At 38.7% G+C, this 22,171-nt stretch overlaps 3 protein-coding genes across 5 annotated transcripts; 2 read left to right on the forward strand and 1 right to left on the reverse strand.

Moving 5' to 3' along the window:
• Window positions 1-249: 249 nt before the first annotated feature.
• Window positions 250-9,234, forward strand: ints11 (integrator complex subunit 11). Its single transcript, XM_044038308.1, has 17 exons — window positions 250-435; window positions 1,072-1,169; window positions 1,393-1,466; window positions 1,579-1,807; window positions 1,919-2,017; window positions 2,206-2,240; window positions 2,605-2,743; window positions 2,846-2,910; window positions 3,224-3,413; window positions 3,504-3,587; window positions 3,669-3,758; window positions 4,492-4,654; window positions 4,763-4,873; window positions 5,896-5,957; window positions 6,110-6,252; window positions 6,889-7,018; window positions 8,876-9,234. The coding sequence occupies exons 1-17, from the start codon at window positions 408-410 to the stop codon at window positions 8,936-8,938; spliced, it is 1,803 nt and encodes a 600-aa protein (XP_043894243.1). The 5' UTR covers window positions 250-407; the 3' UTR covers window positions 8,939-9,234.
• LOC122777227 (P2Y purinoceptor 1) lies at window positions 9,177-11,202 on the reverse strand. 2 transcript variants are annotated; one of them, XM_044038310.1, is made up of 3 exons: window positions 11,122-11,202; window positions 10,846-10,979; window positions 9,177-10,372 (listed from the first exon to the last, which is right to left on the reverse strand). In XM_044038310.1, exon 3 carries the CDS (start codon window positions 10,274-10,276, stop codon window positions 9,308-9,310), a length of 969 nt encoding a protein of 322 aa, XP_043894245.1. In that variant the 5' UTR covers window positions 10,277-10,372; window positions 10,846-10,979; window positions 11,122-11,202; the 3' UTR covers window positions 9,177-9,307. The 2 variants fall into 2 exon arrangements, with proteins under 2 accessions (XP_043894245.1, XP_043894247.1); XM_044038312.1 differs by having other exon boundaries at window positions 9,177-10,441.
• A 1,157-nt stretch (window positions 11,203-12,359) lies between these two features.
• On the forward strand, window positions 12,360-17,409 carry LOC122776686 (PHD and RING finger domain-containing protein 1-like). Of its 2 annotated transcripts, XM_044037338.1 has the most exons (8): window positions 12,360-12,662; window positions 12,790-12,919; window positions 13,932-14,015; window positions 14,114-14,241; window positions 14,459-14,550; window positions 15,001-15,197; window positions 17,009-17,101; window positions 17,201-17,409. In XM_044037338.1, the coding sequence occupies exons 2-8, from the start codon at window positions 12,803-12,805 to the stop codon at window positions 17,204-17,206; spliced, it is 717 nt and encodes a 238-aa protein (XP_043893273.1). In that variant the 5' UTR covers window positions 12,360-12,662; window positions 12,790-12,802; the 3' UTR covers window positions 17,207-17,409. The 2 variants fall into 2 exon arrangements, with proteins under 2 accessions (XP_043893273.1, XP_043893272.1); XM_044037337.1 differs by having other exon boundaries at window positions 12,360-12,919.
• Window positions 17,410-22,171: the final 4,762 nt, after the last annotated feature.

Below are 22,171 nucleotides of genomic sequence, written 5' to 3' on the forward strand. Positions count from 1 at the left end.
TATATTGATATATAATACACAACGTTCATGACAAATAGGTGGAATATATTGAGGAAGTACATGAACAATTACAGTGTAAAGAGATGATTTCGCCATTGAATAATCAATTAATTAATGTATTCATTTATTGTCATCTTCATTGGTTAGCTGTAGGAGAGGAGTCAAGCAAGTTCAGTCGCTTACATCTAGCTACTCAAGATAACTGTGACAGAAAACCTTTTATTTTGAAACCGTTAAATGGAAGTCTCATATTTGATGGCAGGTGGCTTGACACTAGAGACGCTTCACATCACATGCAGGTTTTCAACAAATTAATATTCTTTACTTTATAGACAAAAGGTAAATCGCTGGAAACAGTCTGGTCGTGGAGGTGTCACCTCACCTGTGCTCGGCACTGACGAGAAAACATGCCTGAAATAAACGTAACGCCACTTGGTGAGTAACGTTACAGGTACTTGCTGGCTAGCTAGCATCCCGCTAAGCTAGTTCCGTCAACACACTTGGATGTAGCTTGATAAAGTCTACATCCTATTCAAATCTAGAGATTTGAATGAATTAATGGATGAATTATATCGTTATTTCGAACATGTAAACAGTAGTAAACAAATGAAAAGAAAACTTTGCAGACCTTGGATCACATCTCCGAAAAGGTGTAGGCTCAAGTAAAAACCTAAATCCTCCCACCTCTTCTCCAAAAGTCAACCCAAACGAATTAATCATCCATCTTTACTTTTAACTGCATATGTTATAAACCAAAGAAGACAAATCCGAATAACAGACTACATAAATACACATTAAACACCCAGTTGTGAAAATCATGTCTCTATACAATCAATGTAGTGTACACTCTTCTGTGTTTATAATTAAATTAACCCCTTAAACGTCCCTTCCCTTACAGTGAATATTTTGAAGTAATTGGTTGTTGTTTTTGCTCTAAACATTATCTGTGCACTTTGGAAGTCCACCAGGTCTAAAAATGTAATAATTTAACATAATGTTTACAATAATGTTTTTGTGTGGTCCAGGTCTCCAACCTTGAGATTTGTGTTATGAACTCCTCTTTCTCTCCAGGTGCTGGACAGGATGTCGGCCGCAGCTGCATTCTCGTCTCAATTGGAGGAAAAAACATCATGTTGGACTGTGGGATGCACATGGGATATAATGATGATGTAAGTGAAGCAGTTTATCTCTGGGTGTTACATTCTGTGTATGAACTGACAGTCAGTGCATGTTTCATTGTTTTTTGTGAAGTCATGTAAATATCGGATAATGACAATTTATTTAAATCATTAAAACAACACTCACTATTATCTCGCCCAGCTCTATAGTGAAGAAAAAGATCTACCGTCCAGTGTCACCCAAATAAATGTAAGGTCTATATTGTCATTCCAGAGACGTTTCCCAGATTTTTCCTACATAACCCAGAATGGACGCCTGACAGAATTTTTGGACTGTGTGATCATCAGGTTTGTTGTCTGAATGATGTGTCACTTATATTCCATTCATATCTGCAAAATAATAATAATAATAAAAAAAAGGGTGTGTTTTTTACATGGCTGCATTTGTTCCTTTTTTCAGCCATTTCCACCTGGATCACTGTGGTGCGCTGCCCTACATGAGTGAGATGGTTGGCTACGACGGCCCCATCTACATGACCCACCCCACCAAGGCCATCTGTCCTATTTTACTGGAAGACTTCCGCAAGATTACTGTTGACAAAAAGGGAGAGACCAACTTTTTCACTTCACAGATGATCAAGGACTGCATGAAGAAAGTGGTACCTTTGAATCTTCACCAAACGGTCCAGGTACATTGCTGACTTAAATGTCAATGTGTGCCTTATCTGTTAATCGTGTCTGCACAAGCTGCTCGACTGGTCTGGTGGCAAACCAAGCTGTTTTTGTTTTGCTGCTGGCAGGTCGATGATGAGCTGGAGATCAAGGCGTACTATGCAGGCCATGTCCTCGGAGCTGCCATGGTGCACATCAAAGTGGGGTCAGAGTCTGTGGTCTACACTGTGAGTGTTAACAAGTCTGCACTGTGTAACTCAGTGGCCCTGTGCAGCCCTAACATTAACATCTGCCCTGCATGTATCAATGAAAATCCATCCACAGTGTGCATTAAAGACCTGTAATTCCACAATGAACTGAAAATAGTTTTATAATTTATTTGTGGATAAACAAAATTATGTTTTTTCTTTTACAGGGAGATTACAACATGACACCTGACAGGCATTTAGGGTAAGTAGCATTTACTAAAATTTAGTGATGGGATAATATATGAAAAAAAACATAGTTAATCGTGGTGAATTAAAGTATACAGTTGTTGTGATCTATTTCTCATTATTCATTCATTCATTCATCATCTATGATCTTATTACTATCTGCAATGTCTCTGACCGCCAGAAGTGCAGATGGAAGGCTGTTTAAGAATCTAAAAAAAAAGTTATATTAAAACAAATTTTTTCATCACAATAATATCGTTAATCGCAATTAGTCAGCATAATCGTGATGTCAATTTTTAAAATTGCCCCATTCCTACACAAATGATCAGTTATCTGTGACATGCAACAGTCTTTTCATCCTTGTGTCAATACATCCGTAGCGCTGCATGGATTGATAAGTGCCGTCCAGACATCCTCATCTCAGAGTCGACGTACGCCACCACCATCCGTGATTCGAAGAGATGCCGAGAGAGAGACTTTTTGAAGAAAGTGCATGAAAGCATAGAAAGAGGAGGAAAAGTAAGACTACGTTGAAAATCATCAATTATTTCATTATTATATATTATGAGGGGAAAAAACTAATGTTTTACTCATTAAAGAGTTTTCTTATTCTCTTTTCAGGTTCTCATTCCTGTTTTTGCACTTGGACGAGCACAAGAACTCTGCATCCTGCTGGAAACATTTTGGTAGGGGTTGTACTCACAAAGTGAATTTATAGGAGCTTTTAATATTTGAATTTCCAGTGTAAGCTGGTTAATGTGATCAGGTCTACATCAGCGCTAGAAATAAAGGGCAAAGATAGTGATGTGATCCGTTCCCTGGCACAGTCATATCAGAGGATATCTGACAATTTTTGTGGTTGTAACTTCATAAAATCAGGATGAACTGCAAATGGTTTTTAAAAAATGAAGGTCATAAGTCTAGATGATAAATGGCTGTTCCCTAAATTAGCTGAATAGCTTCTCTGTGAATAACGGTGGATATTTATTTTCTGCACAGGGAGAGAATGAACTTAAAGGCCCCAATCTACTTCTCCACTGGGCTGACGGAGAAAGCTAATCATTACTACAAGCTTTTCATAACATGGACCAACCAAAAGATTCGGAAAACCTTTGTACAGAGAAACATGTTTGAATTTAAGCACATCAAACCTTTCGATCGATCCTATGCCGATAATCCCGGACCTATGGTGAGTTTTGTTGTGTGTGCGCGCAAGTGCAAAATGCTTTTGATTGAAAATTCAAATAGTGGTGAGATAAATTAATGTGTGCACTTACAGGTGGTGTTTGCCACACCAGGTATGCTGCATGCTGGTCAGTCTTTGCAAATCTTTAAGAAATGGGCTGGCAATGAGAAGAACATGGTGAGTCTTATACGGGAATGTTAAATGTGTTTTTTTTCACAACAACAATACTTGATATACTACTAATTCCTCTTTTCTTAGGTGATTATGCCTGGTTACTGTGTACAAGGAACGATTGGTCATAAGATCTTAAATGGGCAGAGGAAACTGGAGATGGAAGGGAGATCGACGGTAAGACAGAAGTCTCTCCATTATGTCTATGTAATTTTCATACAGCGTTCTTAGTGAGGACACACATAGACATAATTAATTTATATACTATGTGTATATATACTCTGATCCCAGTTTGTGAGGAACTGGTTATGTTTAGGGCTAAAATTTGAATTGTGGTTAGGTTAAGATCACGGTTAGACATTAACTGGTTATAGTTAGGGCCACATGAAGATCACCGGTTCGAATCCTGGTTTGACCTAGGGCTTTTCTGTGTGGCGTTTGCATGTTCTCCTGTGGGTGAGGGTTTTCCCCAGATACTCTGCTTTCCCCCCCACAGTCCAACAACATGCTGAGGTTATTTGGACACATTAAATTGACTGTCAGTGTGAATTTGAGACTGAATGGTTGTTCATTTTAGCAGTTGAGGGCTTTTCGTTCTCTCTTTATGAGAGAATAATATTTGTTACACAGGTTTTTGAAATGGCTATAGCACAAATGTGTTGTTAACAACCTCATAGTTTAAAAGGTGATGATAGATAATAGATAAGCCTCTTATGTTTCTTTTTTGGAACATATTCTTGGAGCTGCTGAACTGTGAATTTCTCTGTGAGATGAATAAAGTATCTATCTATCTAGATGATAGATCAACCTTAATGATGTACAGTATGTGGAACAGATTAATCCGATCAAGAGTAGTCCGTGAATATCAACGATTATCAACGAATATCAAGCTGTTCCGTGGTTGTTGCAGTTGGACGTGAAACTGCAGGTGGAGTACATGTCCTTCAGTGCCCATGCAGATGCTAAAGGCATTATGCAGCTCATTCGTATGGCAGAGCCTCGCAACATGCTGCTGGTACACGGGGAGGCTGTCAAAATGGAGTTCCTCAAGGGAAAGATCGAACAGGAGTTCAGTAAGTGTACTTTCATTGTGTTGTTAATAATGTTTGTCTCATTAAACGCAAACAGTAGCAAGTGAGGGGGTTTCCAGTCTTGTTAAGAATTCTGTTTTTAAATGGCAGGTATAGACTGTTACATGCCAGCGAATGGCGAGACGGCAACTGTGACGACAAACCCCAGTGTTCCGGTGGATATCTCGCTCAACCTGCTCAAGAGGGAGATGGCTCTCGGGGGTATGTTGTGACTATAGTTCAGGAGTTTTTACAGCAAACTGGGTCATAAAAGGACACTGGGCTTGGTGGCAAAGATAGTGTAAAGGTAGCCCACACAGTTTGGCGGAGGTGTTTGTTCAGTGTGCCAAATACGGCTGGAAATTTTGTACAGTGAAATTTACCCAGATTGGTTTTCAAAATGATAAATGCCATTTATGTAATGGTTACTGTCAGAGTTTAGTCAGTAATTTAACCTTTTGTAATTGAAGCTGTAGTTCTGTCCTACGACTCAACATTGTAACGAGGCGCGTGCATTGTTTTTCTCGCTGCAGGAACACTTCATGATAATGCTGTCCATTACAAAACCACCAGCAATAACATCTTGGTTAATTAATGAACCTGGAAGACGATCTGTTTGTATAAATCAGCCAGTGTGAGCCTTTCACAGACATGTTGTTTAAGCCATTTATTATGTTTGTCAATATGAAAACTTTTATTTGACAGAATTAATAATACATATTTATTAGTTATAGTTTTCTTTACATTTAAAATATGTTTAGTTTTATGTTCCTTTTCATTTATAGCTACTTCATATATGTTTTATATATATATATATTATATAGATATGATATTTTACCATTAAAGTTCATGTATATGTAATATCAAATGTTATCTCTTTTTTTACTTCTTAATGTCTGTATTGCAGTCAGCCCAAAATAATCCATATTGGTCCTTCAGTCAAGCTCCAGAATTATACAAGCATGAGAGAATAGACTCTTGAAAGAATTATTGTGATATTGAACTGCAAAAGATTTTACATGTCTACATAATACAATGGCTGCTGGCTATAAGAAAACTGTATAAATATTTTCTAGTTCTTGAGTTGTTGGTGTTAAAAAGTTATTGTTCTCTTTTCCTTAGTCAGTGCTATGAGATACACACCACATACATGAAGCTGTTTACTGTCATAATTATATTTGAATGTATTTTTGTACTTATTTGCTTGTTAATTTTATACTTATATTCCCAACTAACTCATTCAGGTCCTCTGCCTGATCCCAAAAAACCTCGCACCATGCATGGAACGCTGATCATGAAAGAGAACGTGAGTTCTCATTAACTCTTATTTAACTAAATGTCAGTGTGTCACTGCTTTTATTTTATTAACGTCTCACAGTCCAGTGACTTCATGCTTGAGTTCTCATGTGACGGACACATGCTTAATAACACTCTTGTTATCTGTCCTCCTGAGCACAGAGCCTGAAGCTGGTGTCCTCAGAGCAGGCTCTGAAGGACCTGGGCCTCAACGAACACCAGCTGCGCTTCACCTGCCGCGTGCAGCTCCAAGACCCGCACAGTGATCCCGACACACTCCAAAGGATCTATGTACACCTGAAAAGGTGAGAGGGCACGTCATCTGCATCGCGGATTCGCACACTATGTACTTTCTGTCTGCAAACCAACAACATCACCCGCCATTTCGTTTCGGGTCGACATTTAGTATAATGTATGTGTGATATTCTGAAGGTTTTTAAGAGTTTATACTCTTTCATAATTGGATGTTGTTTAACCTTTAGAACACAGAGCATTTAGGCTGTTTCTTTCCATTACTATGTAGTGTTATATTCCTTTTTTTTCAGCACAACTTAGGCAATTATTAATTTTCACTATATAAACACACCTGAGCAAAAAGTACTAAAACTTTTTAAAATCAGATTGAATTTGTGAAATTTGGAAATACGTCATAGTTCAAAATTCGCTTGGCTCGTTTTTATGAACAAAAATAAATTATTTTTTGTAGTCTATTTTCTGACTACACAATTATCGCTACTCTCAGTTTTTAAGGAAATACATGCAATATAAAATGAATCACAACTTTGACCCAACAACGTTTAAGAAGAAGCATTTTGTAAAGCCTGAAGATATGGAGTTGTCTATTATTCCTGCGGTAATTTACCTGCACCTGAGAACTAAGGGATAACCTTGTCGCACACAATAAACAAGAGTTCTGTTGTTTTTTCCCCCCTGTATTTCAGTGTATTAAAAGGTTACACTATCCAGCACCTCCCCGACGGCACTGTCATGGTGGAGTCTATTGTCATCAAAGTGTCGTCCTCCACTGAGGACCCCAACACCAAGGTCCTGCTGCTTTCTTGGAGCTATCAGGTATGACATTTTCACTCCGTGCCTCTGAATTAATGCCACTGTAGCTTCCGAGTGGTCATGGAAATTATTTGAAAATCAAAGTCGTTTAGAAACGTTTCAGAAACTGATTGGTCAAGTTCAGGGCTAAGATTTGATTTGTGGAATTAACTGGTCATTATTATGGTCAGGGATAATACTTAGTTTAGTCTAAATGAATGAAAGTCAATGCAGTGTCCTAAGAAAAATAGCTGCACAATCCTCTGTTTGTGTGTGTGTGAAGATAAATGATGTAAAAAAGGGAACAAATAATAATGTGTCCACTTCCAGTGAATAAAACATTTCTTTATAACAGTAGGAGACATTTTAAAATCAATTACTTTTTGACATCTGAGCTTGAAGACTGAAGTCACGGAGCTCCTTTGACAATATTTTCTTTGCTGTTGGTTCAATTATTTACCTCTTTGTTATTCTGGCAACCCCACACTGTTCCAAGGAAAAAGTTAAATAGATGAATTCTTTAACACTGCTTGCAACAATCAACAGGAACACATGCAACACAACTAAAGCCATTTTCAGATATGAACTCTGGAGATTTGAGCCTATTTTCTCGCTGTGGTTTATTCAGACTTTCTCCTGCTGCTTTTTCACATGAGCTCATTCGTTCTATTCAGGCAGAAATCTGCTCTGTTCAGAACAGCAATTTTTTCTTTGTTCAAGATCGTTTGTAGCCATAGCACGAATGTGCTTTTTACATGGGGGAATCTGGCCCGACTGCACCATGAGTTAAACAGCTTGCTGTTTGATGCCCACACAGTCCTAGTAAAGGTCTAATCAGCTCGAGAAGTGAAAACACTTGTGTGGGTGGACAGTATGAGAGTCGGGGCAATGAAAGGGAGAATAAATTGAAAGCAGAAGGTGGGGAAACCTGCCCGTGTAGCAATGCGAGGTGGGAGTTTCGGTGGCTTTGCCTGTTCCATGCAAAGCATGAAGAACAAGAAAAACAAGATACAATCTGTATTTCTGCCTCTCCGTTTTATCTGTCATCTTCAACTAACGTTTCCTCACAAGATTGAATAACCACTAAAATTAAACCCAAACCACACGTACATTTAGTGATGCAAATTGGGTGATCTGTCTTGTGAGCGCTTCAGTAATGTGGTGTCAGTTTTAAGAGGATTTATTTTCATTTGTGATCTTCAAGAGTAAACAAACACCTTTTACATTTAAATAAATAATCATGTTCAGCGTGTAGTGCACATGAAGTTAATTGTAAAGTGCTATATATGTGTATATACATATAGTGTGTGTGTGTGTGTACACATATATATATTTAACCCTCCTGCTACCATGTGTGGGTCAGATTGACCCGCTCAGTTCAGAATGACACTGCTCCCCCTGGCTGTGGGATATTAAGGAAGCAGGAGGAATATATATATACATGTGTATATGTGTGTATATATGTATATAAACAACTCTAATTTGCCATCTGCCAAGTAAATAACAATGACATTTTTATCTTTAAACAAGTTTTTGATGTTTTCTTGTTTTTATGACAGGTGGTCTAATAAATGTGTTTAATCTTCAAATTAATTATTTTCAGTCTTATGTCATATTAAACTGAGAATGTTTGAATGATTTTATATTGAAGAGATGAAAATAACCAAAATTTTGTGCTTTAGTTCACTGTAAACTGTAATATATCAGTTACTGATCAGTCAGTTAGATGAACGTTAGGGGCCAAAATAGGATTTATATTGTGAGGGGAAAAAAAAAGTACAAAATTATTCATGGATTCTTGTCACACATCGATAGCTTTTCTTTCATGTCTGCCTGTTGTGTTTGTCTTTTTGACTTTGATATTCTGTTGTTTTCTGTCAGGATGAAGACTTGGGCAGTTTCCTTTCAACTCTGCTGAAGAAGGGGCTTCCATCTGGACTGTGATGAAACATCTTTTTTTTTCTTTGTCCCAAAACCGTGAACACATGAAGGAAATGAATTCATGTGCTGCCAGACAAGACTCTGGACAATCTGTTCTGTCATTTCAAGGTATCAGTTTTCTCCCCTCTCTTGCTGAGATAGTTAAACCTACAGATGCTCTGACTGGTGCGGTCATTTGACTCTTTCCTAGACACATTCACATACACAACCGCTCAAGATGAAGAAAATGAAGATACTCGTGTTTTCATTTGTCCCTTTATTTTGACACACTTTTAATAAACACTTTTGTATGAAAGTCAGTTTTTTGCACCACTCCCGTCATATCGCGAACAAAGAATCATTTATATTTACATGAGGTTCTTTTATTTCTCCTCAACTCACTGCAATGGTATAAACACCGCTTCTCTTCTGAACCCGTTTACGCAGCCACCTCATGTTTAAACGCTTCCACTTGCAGTGGCGGGTGGTGACGTAGTAAAGCACAGGGTCCAGGCATGTGTTGAGGGTGACGAGGGCCATGGTGACCCGCCTGGCGACATAGATGTGGTTGGCAGAGGTGCAGCTCTTGATGACTTCCATGCGATGCAGAAGGTGCAGCAGGTAGACCACATGGTTGGGCAGGAAGCAGAGCAGCGTGATCGCCAGGATGGTGTAAATGACCCTCACAGCCCTTTGGGCTGTTTTTGTTCGGATCATGGAGATGCGCCTCACAGCCAGTGGGTAACACACCAGGATGATCATGGACGGCAGCAGGGAGCAGAAGATCAGGCTGAGCAGGCTGTAAGTCCCCAAACGTGTGTTCCACTCATGCTTGGCGAAATTCTCAAAGCAGCTGTGGCTTCCAGATTTGTCTGCGTTTGTTTCCAGAGGTCCCATGAGGACAAAGATGAGCATTGCCACTGTGATGACGCACCAGAGCACCGCGCTCACAGCCAGAGAGACCCAGGGCCGCCGCATCCTCAGATAGGTGTGCGGATGGACCGTGGCCATGTAGCGGTCCACACAGATACAAGTCATGAAACAGATGCTCAAGTAGATGTTGGCGAAGAAGAGAATCCCTGTGATGCGACAGGCAACGTCCCCAAACACCCAGTTGTTCCTGTTGAGGTGGTAGTGGATTCGAAATGGTAGAGTGCAGAGGATGATGATGTCTGCCAGAGCCAGGTTACTGATGTAAACACTGAAGGCTGTGCGAGGGGTGATCTTGAAGGTGAAGACAAAGAGAGCTGCCAGATTTCCCGGCAGACCTACAACTAAAGCCAGGATGTAGACCACTGGAAAGAGGTAGTACTGGAACTCAACTGTAGCGATGTTGCAGCCTAAGTCAGTGACGTTCATCATGGCAGATTCCAATTTTTGTGTTTTGTGAATGAAGTCAAATGAAAGCCAGAGAGTGTAGGTTGGTCTTCACACAGGCTGCTGCATCACATCCTCTAACTGTAGCAACAGACAAATGTTTCCAGTCAGACTTTTTCCACTTTCACTCAACCATGGAAAGCTACTCATCTGATTAAAACAAACAAAAAAACATTACTAATGTAATTTCTTCAATTGATTTCTTACACTTTTGCTAACAATAATAAAAATTTTCATATTTGGGAGATTATCTACACAAATTAAGTCAACAATGATCAGAAATAAGGGCAACATGTGTAGGTAAAGGCAGCATTTTATCTTACTGTTGGCTCTTTTCCACCATGCTGAACAAAATATTTGATTCCTGAGTAATGAAGGAGATGTTCAATGTTGGAAGGTTTTCACCAAATTTTTGTGGAGGAAACATTTCTCTAAATTGATAAAGCGGTAGAAAATGGATGAATATTCTTTATATTTTTAATTCAAACTAAATCCATCTATGCAGGGTTCTATAAATGAAGACTATTTGGACTGAAAAAAACAAAATAACTCACCAATTTATTTATGGTCTCCGGTTGATGTCCAAACGCAGACAGGTGAACAAGACGAGCACACACAGTGTTGTGGCTCTGCTGTCACTGAGCAGCTGCTTTTGGAAACAACACTGTTCTTCACTCTAATTTCCTGTCTGGGTTCGGGGGCAGGAAACCACACCATGAGCTTAGGTTATGCATGTAATTGACTTTTTTCTTCTTACAAGAAGACAAGAAAAAAAAAAAAGTCAAAAAGATAGAGAAACTGTATGTGGGAAAATGTCAATGTTCATCTACCTCACTGTTTCTGAGGACTCTCCATCTGAATGTGGACTGCCCTGCACTTCACTCTGGGTGCCAAGGTCAAGACAAACAATTCTGGAGGCAAAATGAGCAACTTGAATTTCACCAACTTACCAACAATGAGAGCTTTAATCTCCTTTTTAAGAATGGGCTTTAAAAATGGAATCTAGAATTGGTTCGTTATTTCAGCCAATTCCGCTTTTCTACAATTGTCCAATTGTTCTAAAGTGGGATTTGTCGAAAGGTTTTCTAAATTGAATGATGCCATTCAAGCATTGCACACAATTTATCTTATGAAAAGAAAACACAAGAAAAATGTGAAATACATAAAACTGGGAGTCCTTTGTATACAAAATAAATTGTGGCGTAAACAAAAGAAAATGGGCAGTGGACGCTGTTGAACAAAAACAAGATGCCTCTAAAAGTGGAATCTAAAATAAGATAGAGCTACCTACCCGGAGATATCCATGCATTCCTTCATTTGGTCGTCTCACTGGAGGTTTGACGTCACACCAGTCACTGTCATGTCCACACGATGACTCAACCACAAAGCCTGCATTGCATTTGCTCTATAAATGACAGGGTAAAAGCTTGGGGAGGGATTGATATGCTTTGACATGTCGCTGTGTATTCCTTTCATTTCATGTTCTATATAATTTGTGAGTTTTACTTTTTTGAAGCACAGCAGTCTTCAAAAAATATAATTACTATTAAAATTTTGATAGCAATAAAGTCACAGCCAATCCAGTGTATTCAAAAGAGCTGTATTGTTTTCTTTCGTAAAAAAAACAAGTTTGTACGTTTTTATAATCTATACATGTTTCTATACATGTTTAAACAGAATTTATGGATTTTCAGGGCATGTTCACTGTGCATGCACATTATCCTACAACAGGTTATAATCTGAAAATAATACATGCATTTTCTGAGAACAGGTCATAAAAACTAAATGCTTCACAAAATTATTCAGGTTTTGATGTTTTGGGCATTTAGATAGAGGTAAATACACACATGTACATGCTGTCTTTTAACTTGGTTCTTCAAGAGCTCTTGATACCGTTACAACTACAGTACAATAAACCATAGTTGTTTTTTATACAGAGGACTCATGTCATATGTCTAAGTTGTTCTTATTGTATGTAATTTAGGTCAATACAAACCACAGCAGCAATCTTTTTTGACCTACAGTGATAAAAATAGTTGGTTGAGGCAACGATTGATCCCACCCCGACACAGTAGGTGGCGGTATAAACCTTAACAACGTTAGCTGCGGATCACAGAGAACTGTGGGACTAAAAAAGTGCTCGATATTTGTTCTTTTCGACAACTTAACGTGAATGATTACTAATGCAATGTAAATACAAACAGTTGGAGGTTTGTAAACCAATAACAGTAAACAGTGTCACTCTAGTCTAGTGACTTTATCTAAGGGAGCACATAAAACAACCTTCACGTTGTTAGCTACCGGCTAAGCTAAGCTAGCTAACCGGGTGTCTACAAACTAAAAACCTGACTTAATTTAAATGGATTTTGAAGTAAGTAATCAGTCCTTATTTCGGAGCCTTCGCCATTTGCCCCGGTTATGCAATCAAATGTGCCACATTTAATTACGGCCAAACCATTTAAAACATTGAATCCAAACTGACAGTTGGTTTGTTTGAGTACGAACTCAAACATGGACACAGCGGATAAATGTCACATCTGTCTGAGTGACTTTGAGCAGCAGACTGTGGGCTCTCTGGAGAAGTGCCAGCATGTCTTCTGTCTTGACTGTATTCTTCAATGGTCCCAGGTAATGTTTATCACAATGAAAAAAAACCTCTTCAGGCAATAACTACAACAAAAGATTATTTTCCATAATCATTTAATCTATGTGACCGTTTGATCGGATAACTGTTTTGTCCATAACTATCAGGAAACACGGTTCATCTTACAATTATATAAACGTGCATTAAATAAGACTTGTTGTTTTTGCTCGATATCAATTAATATTGTATATTACTTGATTTAATTGTGTCCCTAGTGAATTATCAATCAATCATTTCAGTTGTGCAGGAGATTAATCACTCAGGCTGTACACATGGACACCACAACATCACACTATTGTTAAGGACTACAGTGATAAATTGATAAAGAAAGCCTTTCACTTTTGATCTTCTGATTTCTTTGCTTTGCTATAACAGTAAACTGAATATTTTTGGTCTCTTAACTAAATAAAAACATTTCAAGATGAAGTAGTTTAGAGTTTAAGGTAACACTGATCAGCACTTAACACCAGTATTTTCCATATTATGGAAGAAACAACTGATTGATTAATCAAGACTATAATCAATAATCATCAATGGAAAATTCTAATTTTAAATGATTTTACTGCCCCACTGTTTTCCTCAGCTGCAGCCCTTTAAGTCACTGTGATGTTTGATTATGATCACATGAGTTGCAAATAGAATATTTGATATATCTGTTTACATGTTACAAAACATAATCTGATTATGACTTAATTAAGTCATCCGCTGTTGTTTGCAGGTTAAAAATCGAATGTGAAGACATATGCTTTAATCTGATTATTGCTCATTCTGTGTAAAAAACTTATTCAGGTTGTGGTCATTAAAATGTGCTGTTTACATGGCAGTGTCTGTTGATATCAGAACATTGTTGTCAGCCCTAGTTTAGATGCACTGGTACCATACCCCTTATGTAAGAAAGGATACTTACTTACAGCAATACTTTGTCAGAGCTGAACTGCATTAACCGTAATGGAAATGATTTAGTTTTTCCTTTACATTTTGTCTCTCTGTCCTCAGACTGCCAACACATGCCCAGTGGACCGGATCAGTTTTGCCGCCATCCACCAAAGGCAGTGTCGTGGAGGGGACATTCAAGCAGAGGTAATCACTCGCTGTGTGGGAGGGGAGCTTTCTCTGCAGAGTCCTTAGGTAATGTGTGAACAGTGCTGGTACCTCAACTGTTTGTGCTGCTTCTGCAGATCAAAGTAAAACCAGTGAAAAGAGACAGTGATGATGAAGAGCAGGCAAGTGATGCTGTTATCTGTGAGGAATGTGGACGTAGTGACCGCAGGCAGCAGCTGCTAGTGTGCATACACTGTGATTCAGGGTATGGATTTATTTCACCACACACATGTCACTTATTGTTACATATCTTCCTATAATGTTCATGTATATTTTAACTTGTGAGGAGTCTCCTCAAGAATCTACTTGCTCCCGATTTCAAAGCCTTTCGAAAACCACAAAATATGAAATAACTTCATTTTCATGATGTTTTTGCCTGAGTTATTTAATCATAAAACAGTGGTTGGACTTTATGTTTACAGGTATCATATGGACTGCTTGACTCCAGCATTAAGCGCAGCCCCTGAAGGTGACTGGGTTTGTCCAGACTGTGCAGCCATTCTTCCTCACACAGGTGAAACTGAAGTTATTGTACATGTTTAAATACTTAAAAGTGAAAATCAGCCTTAAACACACATCAAATCTCCCCCTCCACAAATCTAAATGCACACTCTAACTTGTAATGTCTTGGACTTTACAAGTTTAAAAATAAACTTAGTATGATCTGTTCAAGTGGACAAACTTTTCCACAGGTCAGGGACAACATTCAACAGACATATGTTGTTTTCTCTTCAGACTCAATACAAACTGTTTTTTCATTTAAAATTGCAGCTAAAATTGAATTGTTGTGATATTCTCCATAAATAATGCAGACATTGTTATGAAGGGATTATCAGGCATATGTAGAGGGCCAATCTAAACATGATCCAGATGTTTTATTAAGCTTTGAATCTGAGTTTTCAAAATTGCCACAATTACACTATTTCTTTAGGTTTTCTTTTTTTGTGAAATTGTCTCCGTTCAGGCGCCTCCATGGTGGAAGAGATCAGTGATGGAGAACTTACAGACCTTCTAGCCGAAGTTGATGACACTGCAACTCCCAGCAGTCGCCTTCGGCCCTCGACCTTGAATCACACAAGCGGCTTCACAGTACGACGACGCAGCACGAGGCTGAGGAACAGAGCCAGAGACGAACCAAGTCCTCGCCCACAAACATCCTTGGTCAGTTTAACGTTGTACAAACAATTTTTATTTCCCTGACAGCGCGAAGTGAACACTTTGTTGGAAATGGTGGTACATTTAAGTTAAACCTTTCAACTACAGCTCAACATTATGATCAAATAAAAGCACCATCTTTCTGTGATTTCTGAGAGGTTTATTTAATTTCACATATTTTTACTTCTTGCCCATATCATTCTTATCATGTGTTAATATCATGCCTAGTTTAGCTTTCTTTTTCCAAACAGCAAACACCAGTTGATCCACTGGAGATATTTCCAGTGTCCTCACAGACGCCTCTGTTTTTCATGATGTGACTGTGAAAAAAACTAAACAAAAAAACTAATCTGTTTCCCATATTTTTCAAGTCCCAGTGTTTTCAAATTGTATAAAATTCAGCAGCTTTCTCTGCTCTGAGATGGAGGCTGTGTCACTGAAGAAGTGGAACATGATAAATGAGGACCAATGTCCGCAGTCACTGATATTAATATTAATGTTCAGTTTAACTTTAATATGAGTTTACATTGCTGTACATTAATCTGATACTGACCCCCTTAATGACAGCCTCATAGTTCTTTTTAAACAATAATTAGATTCCTGTTGATTACTAGTCAATGTTTAATGCAGATTTCTTTTCTCTCCACAGTTTTTCTTGTGGGACTCAAAATATGTGATGTTTATACTTCCTTTTTAGAAGTGTAGAATTTCCTACCTCTTTTTTCATAATCATTCAGATGGTTAGAGAACTATTCAATTACGTTTAGGACTCATCAAAGATCACCCATTGTTTATTTTTCAGGACAAACAGATGCTCAGCTCTGTTAGTGGAGTGCAATCGTTTGTGTTCTCTGATGGATAAATGGATAAAACGAAATAGGCTGTAGCTCAGCTTTGCTGTGAACTTCCTGTGTGCTCATTAAGTAGTTTGAAGTTTGCTTGCTCAGGGTAAACAGAGCAGAGGGAGTCTCGTCTGAGGAACGTGTGCAAGGCAAACCAGTCACTGTAAATACACTGCTGTGGCTCATAACCACGTTTGCGGCTCAACCTATATACGGTGCATGCGACGCACTACAAGTCATGCAACCGTCTGCACACTCGTTTTCTTTGGCAGCATGTAGGCGGGATAGTGTAGTGTTATGAGTATTAGTAGGAGGAGTAGAAGTAGGTTTATTTTAAGTGCAGTTGCAGTTTTGTTTTTGATACATTGTGGAGTATTAATTCTATACTGTACTAAACAGCTTTTTACTCTGAACTACTTTCTTGGTAGCACGTTGAGCATTTGAAGACACAGATGTTTGTTTTTTTATTTATTTTATTTATTACAGTAATGAATATCAACATGTATACATGCCATATTGTAGCAGAGTGACAATTTTCATTCGCCATGTCTTAACATGATGAACAACAATAAAGTGACCCTTGAATCATGGGGCTGGTCAGTGGCATAAGACAAAACACTAAAAGCTGACAAAATATGTTTATAATATAAACATGACAATATCAACAGTCAAGGAAAATCAGCATCGACTCCAGTTAAAGGAGACACACTAATAACAATACCAAATAATGTGATAAAACAAGGCATTTTTTTTTAGTTTATGCTTACCCTATGCTCCTTTACCCAGTTTGGGATCCTCCGTGTGTAGTTGGAATAATGTAGTACCCAAGAGCTTGGCCTGCACAATCCAGATTAAAGCTTTCTTCAAACCAACCTTGTATAGTCATCAACTGCATGTGTTAAGGGTTGTTTGTAATCCCTGAATCATAACCATCCATTGTATTGATTTAGTTTTTTAAATAATTTTTTTTTCCAGCATGTACCTAAATACCTGCTACGAGCATCAAGGCCTGCAGTCAGAGCAGATGACATAACCACATATAATCAGAGCAATACCAGCAGTTCTTCCGTGAGTTTTTTTTCAACTGTCACGTTACTTCAGTGTCAAACGTCTCTATACAGTCTCTGATATTCAACCTGACGACATTTTTTCTTGTGTTTTTCACAGAGTTAAATACTCAGAAAAGACAAAGGCCTTTTGAGAGGACGTTCTTCACGGTGTGGTAAATGTTTTAGTAATCACCACTAGGTGGCAGCCTTGTATTTGGCAGACCAACAACCATAAACTTCATGTTAGAACATTCCTGCAGGTGCTTCTTTGTTGTCTCTCTGTTTACATTTTTTATGTTTTTTATTGACAATAAAACCTTAAAAGTGTATGGGTTTGTGTCTCAATACTTAATGATGTCCTCATTCTCTACTTACTGGACAGTGGCAGAAAGAACAGCAACAGTTACAGCATATGTGGAGAAAAATCTCACCTTTCCCAGCACCTAGTTTTTATTTTGATTTCAAATTAACTGATTTCAAATTAACTTTGAACAAAACACTAATTCTATGGTCGGGGTAACTGAATTCTCTAAACGTTTTAAACCCAAAATGATCAATTATTAAATCAGTAATTTAATCGGTCCACAAAAAATATATATATACAATTTAATGTGGTCTCATACATTAACATCTTTTGTCTTGAAAGTGTGAAATCATAGTGTCATAGTTTTGTTATTTTGGTGCAGGTACCATGGTGTGGATGGACATTACAGGAGGTGTCATGGGGTGTCAGGACTATGAAAGACTCACACTTGAAATCAGTCAGCTCCTGTGATCATCTGCAGGATTCCCTAATCCAGCCTTTATCACCAGCACCGAGCCATCGCTTAGCAACGCCAGCCTCAATGATTCCTCAGGATGTGATGCAGCTGAAGCACATGAGGGGGCAGTTTTACACACACACACACACACACAGGTTTATGCAGCTATCCTTTTAAGGACTGGCATTGACTTCCATTCATCTGGACAGCCTAAACAAAGCAATATACCGAAACTTAAGCATAACCAGTTAATCCTTAACCCTAACGTTCACCTAACTGCAGTCCAAATCTTATCCCTAAACCTAACCAGTTCCTCAGAAATGGGGTTCTGCCTCATTAGGACCAGGTTTTCTTCTCCATGAGGACTACTGGTCCTGACAAGGTCAGTGTTTATGCCGGAAAAGAGGTGAGACACTATTTGTTCTTCTGATGTCCGACAGCAGGAGATCAAATCATTTCAAGATATTTGTACATTTATGAAACAGACAAGGACATGAGGTCAAGCCATCAGCTCAGTCATTTCCTTATCTTATAATAAAGTTAATGTATTCTGTAGTATTTGTTGTCAGTTATCAGTTTGTATTAGAATCTTACAGAAATGACATGCCTGCAGCTCATCTCATACTTTCCTCCCCAAAATGAAGTGCAGGGAAAAACAATTTTTTTTCTGTCCTGATGTGTTTAAACAGAGCAGAATGTCCTGGTTGTGTACTCCAACACTCAAACTGCAATTCTTTTGTGAATACAACATAAAGCGCATCTCTGATCTGAGCTGATCGAGAAGGACTTGCCTCTGTTTCTCCTCCAGCTCTGACCCAGCACTGACCCTATCCACACTTTATGAGATCCCGTCACTTGTCTCCCTGGCAGGATTCTGTAGTCTTTTGAAGAACTCTCCAGCGGATAAGGATCTGGGCCTGTGGTGCTGAGGTGGCTCTGGGCTGTAAAAGCCTGTGACTCCACAACACTTCTGACACACTGGAGCCAGGGTCAAAACATCTAATGACCCGCTGCTCTGCCTCTTCATGATGAGTACAGTATGTTCTTGACAACTGATGTGCTCATTGACAATAAGGCGGACAGGCACATACAGTAACTTATTTAAGTTATATAACTTTAAACCCTTTAAAGCTTTAAAAACATAGTTCAGGTTTTTTGGAAAATACTTTTATTCAACCATCTTGCCAAGAGCTGGATTAGAATATCAGTACCATGTGTATGTCTGCATGCTGGAAACAAAGCTTGAGCCCAGAAAAAGAAGAAGAATGAAAAGAGGAAACGGTCTGGCTCTCTCCAAAATGAAAAACAGTTCAAACCAACACCTGGTGCATAAAGCTCACCGATTAAGAAGTCCCACGTCTTATTTGTTTAATCTGCACAAAATAAAACGTCGTATAACTCCTGAGATTTCCAGTTTTAATGGATTTTTCTTTTATAATATGTTTCTACGACAGTGTCAGTGCCATTAATAGTCTGTAGTGAAGTCTGTGCGTCATTGAGAAGACGTATGCGCACATAATACACAACATTATTGAGCATCTGCACCTCACACCTGCAGTGAAAAGAGGTACCATTACATATTGTGTGCTCAGCAGCATGGCTTCTCACTACTCTCTCTCTCTCTCTCTCCAACAGACCAAAGAGGGGAGCAAAAGTAGGTCACCCTCCCTGAGACCCACACATCTCTGCCTGTGATTAAACGCTGCAGTCGCAATGCGTGTGTCTGCCATGAGAGTGGCTGCTGATGGCAGAACAACAAAATGTCGACATTCGACAGCCTCCCCCAGTGTGTGTTTTGGCAGAAGGTCGTCATCTCTGACCGCCTTTGACGCCACAGGAGTCAGGTCAATGCATCACCTAATTGATATGATGGTAAGATTGTCAGTGTGGCAAATTGACTTACAGTCACAATACGATATGATACCCATGCGCTTACTGACTGCCCTTGTAATATGAACTGAAATGAACGATGTGGTTGGTGGTCAGCAAAGAAGTCTGTTAAAGGTCCAGTGTGTTGGATGTACTATAGGGGGAGCGTCTTTCTGTGGAAAAGAAGAGGCATTGTGTTTCCATCACCTTTATTTTACACCAGGAGTGAGTCCTCTTCTTCAGAGTCTGCCATGTCGTACCAATATGTTTGTACAGTATCCCAGAATGGACAAATGTATGCTACCTGAAGACACAATAAGCTTGTAGCTTATTTTTTTCAATATTTTATTTCAGGCTTTTCCACAAGATTAAACAATTATAAAACAGACAAAAAGAAAAGCAAAGAACATCACAAAACAGCCAGTTCCCTGTACACAACTGATTAACACATTACAAGGACATACTCAAAGATATAGTAACAATAAATATAAAGTGCAGAGATGCATCACTTTTATTGAATAGGTTGGTTCTATAGAGGTGGATTGTTTTTGTTGCATATATTGTTATTTGGCATCTGCTATTATTTAGAGTATTTAACATTTGTGTGCATCTGCTGAAAATCCAAAAACAGCATCAGGTTGAAGCTTTTACCTAATTGGGAGACAAAGTACAGCAGATTTGGAGCTACCAGGCCACCGTACTGCACCATCATGCCAGACAACACGATCATGTGTTGTCGCTGCAATACGAATTAACAATAGTTTCTCCAGCATTTTAAGTGAAGCCATCCACTGACTCAGCAGTTTCACTGACCAAGAAGCTTTTGGAGCTTGTATTCCATATTAGTAAAAGAAACCTGGGATGAGGCAGAGGAGGAGACGGGAAGGACACTTAGTGGACAGAGTCACATGACTGACCAAACCGCTGTTTTTGTCCAAAAAGAAGTGGAGGACTCTTTATGGCCTTGTTGCACCACAGGCTTATGATGATCCTGCACAGTTCATTTAATTGATAAAGAGCCTTAGTTCTCATTCATGCAAAGACAAGAAATAGGTTGCAGGAAAATAACGTAAAAAATGTCATTGCAGTCCATGAATCCAACCATCAGAGTCGTACAATGTGGATAAACAAAAAAAATAATGTGTCTTCCCTTTGAGATTTCCTTGAATGTGGCATTTAGTCAAGTCACCTCCGCTGAGAGTCAATGAGATCATCTTCATTCATGTCCTGAGCCGCAGGCTTTTTTAAGCCGGGATGGGAAGGAACAATGGCGCTCTATGAAAACCTGCAGTGAAATCCCAAGCAGGCGCTCCTTCTCCAGCCTTTCCTATTTCCTGTGAATTAATAATAGCCTTTCTGGGTCAGTGGATGCACTTAAGATACTCTTATTTAACAGCTGCAAGGGGAAGTGGTGCACTGTAGCTATCCTAGAACGTGTTAAACCTTTAAAGGGTTTTATTTAAGTGTTTGGGAATTACTGTAAATGACTGAATTAAATAGCTTTTACATTAAATAGATTTCACAGCTTGTGCAGTGGTCAGTAATAAGACTGAAAACATGCCATACGCAAAGGAGTGAAATGGATAGGTGCTATGAATCTGAAGCTACATTTTTCTCTTGTACAAACTGTGGGGAATTTAAAAATGAAAGAGAACTTGAATATGAACACAACAGATTGAGAGGCCTCATAATTACAACTGGATCATAGTCCAAGTCACATATAATCTTGTTGGGTGTTTTGATGTTTGATCTGCAGTATCTGAAGTACAAAAACAAAAAGAAGAGGTAACTCACATTCATTCCAGTTGTTCAAATAAATTTAAACATGACGTCAGCACTCTTGCACTCATGATGATGAGGGATGAGCATATGTTGCATTCAAGTGCAAACAGAAAATTCCATTTGGGACGAGGTAGATAATGTATGGATGATGAATGGTGGTGGTGGGTTCATCATATTTACTCAAAGGCATAACAAATTGAATCTACACACACACACCAACCTAACCATACTAAACCATCACCAGTTTACCCCTAAGTTCCTCAGAAAGTATGTTCTGCCTCATTAGGACCAGGTTTTGGACTCCATGTCTGGTCCTGACAAGGTGTAGTTTTTTGTCTATACATTATAAATACACTGCAATAGGCATATTCTCTATATATGTATTAGATTTTGTAAAAAACAACAACAAAATGCTCAAGGTGAAACACAAACAAATCAAATAACCAAATTCAATTTGCTTGACTTAAAATGTCTTTGTTGATTCAAGTTTTGCAGTTTCTCCACAATATGATTACTGTAAATACTTACACTATGATTCTAGAAGTTCTTTATCAGGTCATACTGTAAGTCAAACGTGGGAGGTTTAAATGTCCGACATTTCTAAGGAGCACGTGAAGGCAGCACGATGTGCAGAGCTGCTGGAAGCGGCAGCGGCTTCTCAGACCAGATCAGACCGA

This window comes from Solea senegalensis, linkage group LG11 (assembly GCF_019176455.1).
Source record: "Solea senegalensis isolate Sse05_10M linkage group LG11, IFAPA_SoseM_1, whole genome shotgun sequence".
Classification (NCBI taxonomy): Eukaryota; Metazoa; Chordata; class Actinopteri; order Pleuronectiformes; family Soleidae; genus Solea; species Solea senegalensis.

Excerpts from the sequence above, each read along its gene's own strand:
- LOC122776686 (XM_044037337.1), top strand. The coding sequence starts at position 12,803 with ATGGACACAGCGGATAAATGTCACATCTGTCTGAGTGACTTTGAGCAG. Across the intron at positions 14,242-14,458 it reads TGCATACACTGTGATTCAGG|GTATCATATGGACTGCTTGA; the intron begins GTATGGATTTAT and ends TTATGTTTACAG. Across the intron at positions 15,198-17,008 it reads CTCGCCCACAAACATCCTTG|CATGTACCTAAATACCTGCT; the intron begins GTCAGTTTAACG and ends TTTTTTTTCCAG.
- ints11 (XM_044038308.1), top strand. The coding sequence starts at position 408 with ATGCCTGAAATAAACGTAACGCCACTTG. Across the intron at positions 2,911-3,223 it reads ATCCTGCTGGAAACATTTTG|GGAGAGAATGAACTTAAAGG; the intron begins GTAGGGGTTGTA and ends TTTTCTGCACAG. Across the intron at positions 3,588-3,668 it reads CTGGCAATGAGAAGAACATG|GTGATTATGCCTGGTTACTG; the intron begins GTGAGTCTTATA and ends CTCTTTTCTTAG.
- LOC122777227 (XM_044038310.1), bottom strand. The coding sequence starts at position 10,276 with ATGATGAACGTCACTGACTTAGGCTGCAACATCGCTACAGTTGAGTTC.